At 41.0% G+C, this 13,366-nt stretch overlaps 1 protein-coding gene across 6 annotated transcripts in view; it reads left to right on the top strand.

The window, feature by feature from the left end:
- The window catches only part of smarca4a (SWI/SNF related, matrix associated, actin dependent regulator of chromatin, subfamily a, member 4a), a 105,218-nt gene that overhangs the window by 72,952 nt on the left and 18,900 nt on the right, over window positions 1–13,366 (top strand). For all 6 annotated transcript variants that reach the window (XM_060855256.1, XM_060855255.1, XM_060855254.1 and 3 more), the window contains 2 exons: window positions 3,556–3,719; window positions 8,844–9,071. In XM_060855256.1, coding sequence (XP_060711239.1) covers window positions 3,556–3,719; window positions 8,844–9,071 — 392 coding nt within the window. The remainder of the gene's footprint in view (window positions 1–3,555; window positions 3,720–8,843; window positions 9,072–13,366) is intronic.

Here is a 13,366-nt window from a genome sequence, read left to right as displayed (position 1 = left end):
TAGAAGACAGAATGTGGTGGTGGAGGGTTGCTTTCCAGACTGGAGGCATGTGATCAGTGGTGTGCGACAAGTATCAGTGCTGGAGTCCACTGCTTTACATCATTTATAGAAATGATTTGGATGTGAACATAGGAGGTATACTTAGTAAGTTTGCAGATGACAACAAAATTGGAAGAACATCCTCAGAGTAAAGGGCTAAGGAGTGGCAGATGAATCTTAATTTAGATACATGTGAGGTGCAGCATTTTGGAAAGGTAAATCAGGGCAGGCCTCATACACTTAATGATAAAGTTCTGGGGAGTGTTGCTGAACAAAGCGACCTTGAAGTCCAAGTTCATAGTTCCTTGCCAGTGGAGTCACAGGTTGATAGGATAGTGAAGAAGTCGTTTGGTATGCTTCCCTTTATTGGTCAGGGCATTGAGTATAGGAATTGGAAGGTCATGTTGTGACTGTACAGGACATTAGTTAGGCCATTTGTGGAATATTGTATGTAATTCTGGTCTCCCTCTTGTAGGAAGAATATTATGAAACTTTAAACGATACAGAAAAAAATTACAAGGATGTTGCCAGGGTTGGAGGGCTTGAGCTATAGTGACAGACTAAATAGGCTGGGGCTATTTCTCCTGAAGTGTCAGAGACTGAGTGGTGACCTTATAGAGGTTTATAAAATCATGAGGGACATGAATAGGGTAAATAAGACAAGGTCCTTTCCCTGGGGTGGTGGAGTCCAGAACTAGATGGCATAGATTTAGGATGAGAGGAGAAAGATTTAAAAGGGACCGAAGGGGCAATCTTTTCACATAGAGATTGGTGCATGTATGGAAATATGCTGCCAGAGGAAGTGGTGGAGGCTGGTACAATTACAACATTTAAAAGACATCTAAATGGGTATATGAATAGGAAGGGTTTAAAAGGATATGGGCGAAGTGTTGGCAAATGGTACTAGATTAATTTAGGATATCTGGTTGACGTGGACAAGTTGGACCGAATGGTCTGTTTCCGTGCTGTACGTCTCTATGACTCTAATGACAAAAGGAAAATACTGCAGATGCCGGAAATTTGATTTTATTTCCAACTGTTCATAATAGCCAAACACTGCAGTACTTATCAGCAGAGAGTAACTAGGCTCCTTTCCAACATTCTCGTAATTTGTTCCACTTGCTCTTTATCTTGCTCCTCCTCACCACCGTCTCTCCATAAAATCCACCATTTTCCAGCTCTTTTCAGTTATTAAGAAGGATCATACTAGACTTGCAAAGTATTTCTCTCTCCATAGATGCTGCCAGGCCTGCTGAGTTTCTCCAGCACTTTTTTTTTAAGTTTTAACTAGGTACCAGTCAGACACAGGGAGTTCAGCTCAATTTGTTTTATCTTCTGTTTCTCCACTACTCCCCCTGTCAACCCCTCTGCAAGGTTTCCATCTTCGTTCACAGGTTTTTTTTATATAGATTAGACTCCCTACAGTGTGGAAACAGGCCCTTCGGCCCAACTAGTCCACACTGACCCTCTGAAGGGTAACCCACTCAGACCCAGTTCCCTCTGACTAATGCACCGAACACTATGGACAATTTAGCATGGCCAATTCACCAGACCTGCACATCTTTTGGACTATGGGAGGAAACTGGAGCACCCAGAGGAAATCCACGCAGCCACAGGGAGAATGTGCAAAATCCACACAGACAGTAGCCAAAGGCTGGAATCGAACCTGAGACCCTGGCACTGTGAGGCAGTAGTGCTAACTACTGAGCCATCGTGCCAGTTCTAGAGATATTCTCTCTGGAACTTCAAACTTACTGTTGACATTTGAAATGGAGGTTCGTAAAATCATCCGTGTCTGCAAAGGCATCTTGGAATATCTCACAGCAGCAGAAGTGGTTGAAACTATGGAGGATTTGGTGACCTACACCAAAAATTTGGGTCCAGGAATGACTAAAATGGCTAAGATGATTGATGAAAGGTGATAAGACCAGTTGTAGTGCCATTATTGGACAACTGACTGAGATCGACCCGCTCAGTTTGAAAATTGAGGTGAAATGGCTCTTGTGAGATGTCCCACCTACTCCAGAGATGCGTCAGAACATTTCTGAACAGGTTGGCTAGAAAATATCCAAAAATGTGAGGCTGGGGCCAGAAACTTTCTGCCTACCTTGTTGCAGTTATGAAAAATGCCAGTAGAGTGAGCTGCTGTACTTCTCCATATTGAAGTCTGGAGCTGAGAAATTCTCTGCTGTCAGAAAACTAGCAGGGTGGGAATTTCATATGCCCTGACTGAGACCCTATCCCAAATCTGGGGAAAGCAGGGAATTCAATTACGTAACAGAGTGGACATGATTCTACTGGGCCCCTGGCTCTTTATGCATATACTGAGATCCTAGGGCAGCACCTTGCCACACAGGGAGGGTGAAGTGAAGAAAAGGGTTATGGGTGGAACACAATGAACCCAATTTAGTCCAAGTACCCATTGGCAGAGGTCTTGACTTTGCGGGTGATCTATCATTAACTGCTTCCCTATCCAAAATTTGTATCAATTTTTATACTTTTCCATTTTATTTGGACAGATGCCAGGTAGCACTGCTAAATTTATGGGGAAACGAGAGCCTGCTTCCAGATATGATATCTGAACAGAAGGTAGCTTGTTAGAACATGTTCCCTCCTCACTCTCTTTCCCTTTCCTTGCTCCCTACTCTCTGAAAAAAGCCATGTGATGTAACCTTCAGGAATACCTCTGGAAAGAGTTGGCGACCTTTATCCCCATACAGATTCCTGACTGATGATTCTCCTAGTTTGGTAGGTGACTTTGAATGGGTTTCAAAGGAGGTTGGGACAAATTAGATGATTTTCCAGCTGAGGCTGATGTCCTGTTTTTCAGCGGGACCTTCCATTATCTGGCACAAACATACTGAACTGAATGACCTCCCATAGTGCAGCTACATTCTGGGATTCCTTCTCTGCTGGTTATGGAATAGATCTGCCGCCAGATGGAGCTGTCTGATAGTTATCTTGGAGATCACTCACTATCCAACTGCTGATCCTGCTTTTGTTCATTCTCGGGATGTAGGCGTCACCAGTGAGAATGGCTTTTATTGCCCATCTCTGTTTACCCTGAAAGTATGGCAGTGGAGTTTCTTGAAATCAGAGGGCAGTTATGAATTTGCTACATACTGAACTAGATTGGATAAGAATGATAGGTTTCTTCCCACAGTTTCAAGGTTACTTTTACTGATGCCGTTCCTTTGCTTTTAAACTAAATTGAAAATCTGACATTGCTGAGATGGCATTTGAACTGGGTGTTCTCTGGATTATTAGTCCAGTAATATAACCATAATTTCACCAATTCTGAGATATCATCGCACTGAATGAATATGACTGTGGTCACTAGAGTTTTTTTTCATGGTTTATCTTTGTCCCCTTTTCCCCATTGTCTCCACACTACCAAGTATTCTAAAGACAGTATTTTCAGTCAGGAACATGATGTTGGCATGCAGGATGGTGGTAGGGCAGACATTAAGTTCTGTCGAATGTGCCATCTAACAACCTGTTCTCACCCTCTTTAAGGGACCACCAAATCTGAGGACCGTGGGATGCTGCTGAAGACTTTCAATGAGCCCAACTCCCATTACTTTATCTTCCTGCTCAGCACTCGGGCTGGAGGTCTAGGCCTCAACCTTCAGGCTGCAGACACTGTTGTCATTTTTGACAGCGACTGGAATCCTCACCAAGTGAGTATTGCAGTTATCCAATGCACAAATCCCTTTGTCAAAAGGTGTAAAGGTGAACAGTTTGCAACCAAGTTATCAGGTCAGTGTAATGGGAACATGAAAGAACAAAAAGGAAAGTACACTTCAGTGTTCAGAAGAGGAGTAATTAAACAACAAAAGAAATAGTGATGAAAGCAAAAGTGGGTACTCATGGCCAAAGTAACAAAACAAGACGGGTCTTGGGGTGGTGAAGATTACAAATGCAGAATCTCCACCAGACCCTGAAAAATGTGAGCAGTGTTTACAATTGAAATTGTTGAACTTGGTATTGATTCCAGAATGTTACAAACCGCCAAACAGTGTAGGAAGACAAAGTGGGATGGAGAATTTAAATGACAAGTGACAGGAAGCTCGGGCTCCTGCTTACAAACTGAACAGAAGTGTTCGACAAAGTGATTGCCCAATCTGTTTGGTTTCCACTGCACAGAGGAAACCACACAATGATCAGCAAATCTAGCACACAAAGTTTGGTCTGTGTTTCTCTGTAGAGGTAGGTTTCTAATGTCCTTGATCTGTGGCCATGGAGTTGGACTGCTTCTCGCTCTTCTAGCAAGCTGTTCATTCAGCAGTCAGCAGAATAATTCTGTAAACTCTACCTGCTGGGTGTTGTACTTACAGATTGTCTGTGAAACCAGAACTCAAGTGCCAAGTCTGCAGGTGGAAGTGACTGTTCACTGAAAGTTTCACAGCAACACTTCCACAGATGTCAATTTCTATAATTACAGCCATCAGAAATTAGCCCCCAAAAATTAACTCTTTATTGCCTTGTTTTAGAACTTTAGATGTCTGTCGCAGACGATCACCATCCAGAATCTCAAAGCACTTGTAATTAATAGTATCCTTCCTTATTTGACAGCAATTATTGAGCAGACTGGGAATTTGGCAGAGCAATAGGAGTCGGAGAATAAGGCTAACACAGATAACTGGCATGATGTAACTCATGGTGTGCCACAAGTTCCTGAGTTGAGGCCTAAATATTTTGCGATGATAAGGTAGAAAATTGCATTTCCTAGTTTGTTCATGACATAAAGTGTCTTGAAAGCAGTATAATTGGAAGTACAAAATTAAAAAGAGATGTTGAAAGATTAAGTGACTGGACAAAACTGATAGGTACATTTCAGTGTAGACAAATGCAAGATCGTCCACATTGGACCTAAAACGAATAGAACAGAATACTTTCTAAATGATGAAAATCTAGAATCAACAGCAATCCAATGACACTTAGCGACCTGATACACAGATCATTAAAAGATCATTAATGGTCCTGGTCTTTATATTCCAAAGAACTACATCATGATTTACCTGCCACGTCACATCTGGAATGCATTGAGCAATCTGGACATCAAAAGAACAGGAAGGATATATTGGCCTTGGAAGAAATACTGCATTGATTTATCAGTACATAGGGTTAAATTGCAAGGAGAAATTACATAACCCATTGTTGTATTTCCTGGAATTTATTATTTTAAGGAGTGATTAAATCAAATTTTCTGAGATAATAAGATGAACTGATAGGATAGATGGACAGAAACTCTTTCTACTAGTGGAAAGTCCACAGATAGGAGCATGGTTTAAAAAAAAACATACAGCCAAATGTTTGAGCTGTGAAACTAGGAAACAATTCTACACTCAAAGAGAGATAGGAGGTTGGAATTCTCTTTCTCAGTGGAATTGTTGAGCTGAGAGTGACAACCGTAGACATTAAGATAGCATTTGACTGATTATGGGATCAGGAATCCTAGTAGAACTAGAGTTAATGGAAATTAGGGGGAAATTGTTAACTGGTTGGAGTTATATCTAGCACAAAGGAAGGTGATTGTTGTTTTAGGAGATCATTGCAGGAGTTTTTCATGAATGTCCTAGGTCCACCAGCTTCAACTGGTTCATCAATGACATTCCCTCCATCATATGGTCAGATATGGGAATATTCACAGATGATTGCACAATGATCAGATATCCTCAAGACACTGAAGCAGTCCTGACCACATGCGGAAAGAACTGGACAGCATCTAAGGCGTGAGCTGATAAATGGGAAGGAATATTTGCACCACACAAGTGCCAGGCAATGACTCCAACAAGGTAGGATGTTACCATTGCCCCTTGACGTTCAACGGCATTACCAGTGCTGAATCTCCCACTGTCAATGTTCTGGGGGTTACTATTTACCAGAAACTAAACTGAACCAGCCTTATAAATTATGTGGTTACAAGAGTATGTCAGAGGTAAGGAATTCTATAGTGGGTAGCTCACCTGTCTCACCAATGCCTGTCCACCACCTAAAGGCACAAACAAGGAGTGTAATCAAATACTCTCCACTTGCATAATGTCACTGTAATGGGTGCAACTCCAATAACATTCAAGAAACTCAACACTATCCAGAAAAAAAAGCCTGTTCAACTGACACCCAATTTAACATAATGAACATTCAGTCCCTTTACCACCAATGCACAGTGGCAGTAGTGTGTACCATTTACAAGATGCACTACAGCCTCTTACCTAGGCTCCTTTGATAGCATTTTGGAAGGTCACAACCTCCTACTGCCTAAAAGAATAAGGACAGCAGATACATGGGAACCCCACAGTCTGCAAGTTCTCTTTAAAGCTGCACATCACCCTGACTTGGAACAATATCACTTATCCTTTCACTGTCAATGGACCAAAACCCTGGAAATCCCCTTCTAACAACATTGCAGATTGATCTATACTCCAATGACTACATCAGTTTCAGCAAAGGGCTCACCACTATCTTTTCAAGAGCAGTTACAAATAGGCAATAAATGCTGGCCTAAACAACAATACTCATATCCCTCGAACAAAGAAAAGAAGTTAAATTCTTAACTTTAAATCTGAAATTCAAGAGATATTTTGCTCACCAAAGGTATTAAGAATATGGGGTGATGGTGTGTGTATGAAGCTAGGTTACAGATCAGCATAATCTCATGGAACAAATACATGGATAGGAAAGGTTTAGAAGGATATGGGCCAAGTGCAGGGAAATGGGATTAGCATAAATGGACATTTCGGCTGCAATGGATAGTTTGGGCTGAAGGGCCTGTCTCCATGCTGTAGGACTCTGGCTCTATGGCAGAACACGCTTGAGGACAAAAGGCTCCTTTTTGTTCATATATTCCAGGCTCATCAGCTGGCAAGCAACCTACTCACACTTGGAGTGGTAGGGACATCACATTTTACTGACACACATGTGTTCTCCCTCTCACTCACTCACTCTCTCTCACTCTCTCACACACTCTCACACACTCTCTCTCTCTCTCTCTCTCTCTCTCTCTCTCTCTCTCTCTCTCATGAGACACACACACACGCGCGTTTCTCAGCTGGGTGGTTGTGAAGTGATCCCTATAATTGCAAGAGTCACCAGGCTCGAAGCAACTTGAGGTCCAACCACAGTAAACTGCTGTAAAAGTGAGGATTTGACAGGTGTGTGCAATGCAGCATTCATCACCCATTCCTGCAGTGCACAGGGAAGAGTTTGGATCATTGATTGTGACTCGCCTTACAATTGAATAAGCTACTTCAACAGGCATGAAGGATTGTTGTAATCTGAACTGGGTTATGCTTGGTAGATTGCCTTTCCTGAGAAGCATAACTGAATCATGCTTGTTACTACAATAATCCAGGAAGTTGCATCTTTGTTGGTAATAGCCTACTGCGCAGATTTATTGCATCCAGTTCCCCAGCGGGATTTGAACTGATCAACTCTGGATTGTTAAGATGGCAATATAAGTGGCAAAGTAGCGAACACACCTGCTAATTTGCTATTAAATCCCATGAGCTAAGATCCAATTGCTTCTATCAGACACAGGAAACACCCCTGGTTGGAGGGAGAGTGATAATTGTAAATTATATCTGTAGGGAATAGAAAAGGAGCTTTATCAGTTGCCTAATGTGTTACCTATGGCAATTGAGTAAGGACCCAACAACATTGCTCATGCTTGCCTTTTAGGTTTACAATCCAGCTATAAATAGGCAGAAGTAATTAACCCACTTATCTCCCCACCTTTAGCTGTTCATTAACTACTGATAACTTGTCACTTCTCAGTAATTTGCTAAGTGCACCCATTGAGCCTGACCTCTTAATATTCAGTATTAACCTCCTCAAGAGCTGGTCTTTGGGCTTTATGATGAATGTAGTTTAATTTATTCAGTGTAGTAACAGAACATGATACAAACTGTAGAAATGGGATGAGGAACTTCTGTTGGTGGGTAGGCTGGAGGAGCTTGGATTGTACTTCTTAGGGAAGAAAAGGCTAGGAGGCGATTTATTAGAATGTTCAAAATCTGAAGTGTTCTGATAGAGTAAGTAAGGAAACACTGTGTCCATTAGCAGGATCCATAACCAGAGAGATAAGATTTATAATATAAGAGAGGAAGAAATAAGAAAAAAATATTTTTATATAGTAAGTTGTTGTGATCTAGAAAACACTTTCTGAAAGAGTGGCAAGAACAGTTGCAAAAGTAATTTTAAAAAGCATATTGGAAAGAAAAATACATGCAAATGGTATAATAAATGAATGATTGTTTTACTGAGCTGACAGAGACGTGATCGGCCTCCTATGCTGTATAATTCTATGATCTCCAGGGAAGCAAAGTGTTGCTACCATTAACTCAATGTCCTACAATTAGAGAGGGAGAGAAAGGTAGTTAGGTTACTCATTTCTGATCAGTAAATAATAACTCTGTCGAGGCAACAAGGTGAAAGGATATTGTAGGAAGTCGACACTTCAAGGAGGGAAGAGTCTTCAAGAGTGGAGACTCATGGGAAAAGGAAGATCCCAAGGTGAGTTGGCATTTTCAGTGTCAGGGCATTGTGGTACATGGTGCATTTGTGGTGAGAAGGTGCTACATTTATTCATAATCTCGATCATAATACCAAAAAATCTCCAAGATAATCTACTTTATTGCACCTCCCACTAGTCAGTTAAAGAGCAGCAACAATAACCAGGAAGTTGGGGTGCCAGCCCACCTTCTAGCCTGAGAGTGAATATGATGTAGAGGGAGAAGCTCATTGATGAAGAAAGAAAATGAAAAGCAGCATTTCTGAGCTCTTCATGGTTGGGTTTGTTTCAGGACTTACAAGCTCAAGATCGTGCTCACCGCATCGGACAGCAAAATGAAGTACGCGTGCTGCGCCTGTGCACTGTGAACAGTGTGGAGGAAAAGATCTTAGCAGCAGCTAAATACAAGCTCAACGTTGACCAGAAGGTCATCCAAGCTGGGATGTTCGATCAGAAGTCCTCCAGCCACGAGAGGCGGGCATTTCTTCAGGCTATACTCGAACATGAGGAGCAGGATGAAGTGAGTATAAAATGAAACTCTGCCTAATCTGAGCCACTGTGTAACATCCTGTGTCTTTAAAATGTATACAGACCCACAAGCAACATGTGAATCTAGCATAAAGCATGCAAATATACCATACAGTGTGCTGATATTCCACATGATGTCTAAATATTCCATATAATATGATATTGTTTCATACAGAGCCTTGCGCTCTGCTATCGGGCTGTCAGAACATTTTGGGAAACAATACACTGTGGCAGTTCTGAGTTGAGCTGATGTGATGGGCAGGAAGGAGCTGAAGATGAAGAACTCACTCAATGCCTGAGAATAAGCCTGAAAATCTGTATAGCAGATTTGGGAAGGTGGGACATTTCTTACTTTGTGAATGTCAAGAGTCTTAGCATCATAGCCCCAGCCTGTAATCCTGTTTAATTTGCATTATCTGAATCAAGCATGCAAGCAGCTACTTGCTGACTTGCTGATTAAGCAAGTAAGAAAATTCAAGAATAATGCTTAATAGCAACAAAGGCATGACCATCAGTTGCACTCATGGAATCATAGAAATGTACAGCACAGAAGGAGGCCATTTGGCCTGTTATGCCTGTGCTGGCTCTTTGAAAGAGAGTTGTAATTAATTCTACAACTCTGCTTTTTGCCCATAACTTTCTCAGTCTCAAGTATTTGTCCAACTCCACTTCAAATGATTTATGGAATCACCATCCAGCACATTTTCAGAATGTTTGAGATACCAGTATGTATTTGTCTTCCCTCTAGATCTTTTGCTAATACTTTTAAATCTTTAATTCACTTGTGCTTGATCTACTTGCAGACAAAAAATGTTTTCCCGTAATTTATCAGAGTCTATTCATCATTTTGAAACTCTAAAAATGCTGCGTCTTGGCCTTCTCCATTCCAACTGTCTTCACTCTTTCAATTCCCACAAATTTTCGGCCACCCAACCTCCGATCCTAGTCCTCTCTCCTCAGGTACTGTCCCTCTCTCTTTCTAATCTTATTACCCTTTATTCAAAAAATTAATCCATGATTCCTCTGTCTTTGCAAACCACTGACTCTCTTTGCTCTACAAATTTCTCTCACCTGTTATTGATTCCCAAATATATTCATATTTTTCCTGGAACTTCATATTTTAACTTTTCTATCATGTTTCCACCCAACCACAGTTCCAAAATAACTTTTATCAAAATCATAGATGACGTCCTATGTGATTGTGCCAAAGATAAACTATCCCTCCTCATCCTTCTCATGTGTCCTCAACCTTTGACATGGTTGACCACACCATCCTCCTCCAATGCCTCTTTACTCTTGTCCCACTGAATTTGACTGCATTTTCCCAGTTTCATTCTTACTTATCCAGTTGTAGCAGAGAATTCCTTTTCATTTTCCACATAGTTATCTTTGGGTTCTCCCCAAAAAGATGGCTCACCAGCACCTCTATCAGAGCTATTAGGGATAGTTAATTAGGGCTAGCCTAGCCAGTGAGGGTGACATCCTATGCATGAAGGAATATTTTTCATAAAGCCTTAAATCCTCTCCTATTTCTTACCTACATGCTTCCATATGCCAGCACCATCCAATAGCAAAGGTTTCACATGTAGACTGACAACATCTAGCTCTACCTCACTGCCATCTCTTTCAATTCCTCCTCTGTTATTAAATTATCAGACTGTTTGTTCAGTATCCCATACCAAATGGGCAGAAATTTCTTTCAATTAATTTAGGGAAGACTGAAGCCATTGTCTTGGTTCCTGCTTCAAACCGGGAAAAAAAATAGCTACTGACTCCATCCCTGTCTCTGACAAAACCAAGACTGATTAAACTGTCATATTTGACCCTTCAGTTGAGCTTCCAACCACACATTCTGCCATCATTTCCACACCATTGCATCTCCCAGTATTATTTGTTCCTGGAACATTCATCAATGTATTTGTTTCCTTTAGATTTGTCTACTCCAACTCATTGCTGAGCAACATTCTAATTTCTGTAAATTTGATGTCATCTAAAATATCTTCCTGAGTCTGAACTCACACCAAGTCCCATTCACCTCTGAGCTCACTGTCCTGCAATAATTCACGATCTAGCGGTTTTTTGATTTTAAAATTCATATGATTGTTTTCAAATTCCTTTCCTCCCTATCGCTATAATCTCCTCCATCTCCTCAATTGCTTGAGATACGGGCTCCTCTGATACTTTTGTATTCCCAATTTTAATTGCTCCAATTTTAATTTGTGGCTGTGCCTTGAGCTGCCTGCCTCCAAGCTCCAGAATTCTCAAGGTACACCTCTCTGCCTTCTACATCATTTTCTATCATTAAGATACTCCTTAAAATCTAGCTCTTTGACCAAGCTTACGGTCGCTTGTCCTAATATCTCCTTACGTGACTCCAATTTTGTTTGACGCTCCTGTAAAGCACCTGGGAACGTGTTATTATAATAAAAGAATTACATAACTACAAGTTGTTATTGTCATTGTTGTAGCTGCATGTCTACTCTTTTCAAACTTGTGCTAGTTATAATGTGCTCATCGGAATCTTAGCTCAGAATTATAATTCCATTGCAGTAAATTCTGACTTTGGGCATGCGTAAATGTTTTGTCTAATCTAGTGGGAGCACCAAGGTGATCAGACATGACCTAGCTGCAGAGCCGTTGATACTCACTGAGCTGCAAAGTAACTTAGTGCCATCATAAAGGAAACCAAGTATTATCTTTGTGAACTTATTATAGGCTAGTGTTGTTCATTCTGTGTACTAACCAAATCTCCTTAGCTGGGTAATGGGTGGTCTTATTATTCATAATTTCTCAGTTGGCAATTTAAACAGGACGCTTAACAGAATCCTCAATGTAGCTGCCAAGGCTATGGTCTGTGATTTACCACCACTGTCCTTGCCACGTTACAGCTGTTTTGTCCCGGATTCTGGTCCAAATCATTATTCAGCAACATCTGCTGGATGTGTATGTGAGCTTGTGTGCTGTCATTCTCCTGTTTGCCCTTCTTTATCTATGGAACGTCTTCCAGCACTACTGTCCGTCTGAGATCTCTGTACTTCTCCAATCCCTCCATCATAGATGGCTGTGCATAGAGTTCTGCAATTTCTCCCTTGAACCTTTCTTTCTCCTCATTTAAGAAGACCTTAGAAACAAACCTCTTTGGCCTAGCTTTGGTCACCTATGCTTACGTTTCATTTTGTAGCTCAGTGTGAAATTGTGTCTGATAAAACTCCAATGATGTGATTGGGATGTTTTACCTGATTAAAGCTGTTATTTAAATGCTGTTGTATTTTTTGTGAATAAATGAGTGTGGGACAGCAAGGGTGGAAATACAGTGAGGCTCAAGTTTGCCTTTGAAGCCTGCCGACACTCGCAATACAGGCATTCCCATGAAGATTAGTCACTTGGAAAACAATGGTGGCAGACAGCAGAAGAGAGGAACGACATCAGTAATGAAGTAACATAGGAGCAATAATAGGCTAGGCTAATCAGCTCCTTGAGCTGCTTCTGTTGTTTTACTTCGATCATGGTTAATCACACCTACTCACCTCAGTTCCATAATTCTCAATCCCTATCTGACAAAAGAAAACTATTAAAGTAGAATTTTTCTCTTAATCCCTAGCCTCAACATTGTTGTGGAGGACAGAGTTCCAGATTTCCACTGCACTTTGTGTGAAAAAATGCTTCTTGCAGTTACCACTAAACAGACTAGCTCGAATTTTAGGATTACGTTTCCTTGTTCTGGACTATCCAACCAGTAGAAATAGTTTCTATCCAGTGGGTCAATGTCTTTAATTATCTTAAGACATCTCGATTATATAATTTTTTAATCTTCTATGTTTGAGACTGGCTGTCTCAGCAACAAGATCTTTCTCAGAGTAACAAAATTGATCTGAGACTTGAGGAACAGTGGGGAGGTTGCTCTGTGGTCTCAAAGCATTATTGTGGATGTTTACCAAGCTCCAGTTGTATTTACTCTATACCTGATCAGTGGCCATGGTCTTTGGGGAAAAAGTGGCTATGTTTCTTCCCTCTTTGGCTGCATAGAGACATCTTCCATCATACCCCGAGAATGTGACAGGAAAGGTCTACATTGTAGATGAAAACAAGCAACAATGAACAGGCTGTGATTTACCACCACTGTCCTTGCCCAGTTACAGCTGTTTATGTCATTTGACAATAGAAATGCTGAACATCAATAGCAGTCAGTTGACAATAATCACTTGTACCTTCTGAACCCAACCTCAAAGTGTTTGATGACTTTGGGCTGAATGTCACAATACACATGAAAAACCAAGGAATGGAAAT

This window comes from Hemiscyllium ocellatum, chromosome 45 (genome assembly GCF_020745735.1).
Source record: "Hemiscyllium ocellatum isolate sHemOce1 chromosome 45, sHemOce1.pat.X.cur, whole genome shotgun sequence".
Taxonomy (NCBI): domain Eukaryota; kingdom Metazoa; phylum Chordata; class Chondrichthyes; order Orectolobiformes; family Hemiscylliidae; genus Hemiscyllium; species Hemiscyllium ocellatum.
The sequence above is the reverse complement of the archived record's forward strand: the minus strand, read 5'-3'. Positions and strand labels throughout refer to the sequence as shown.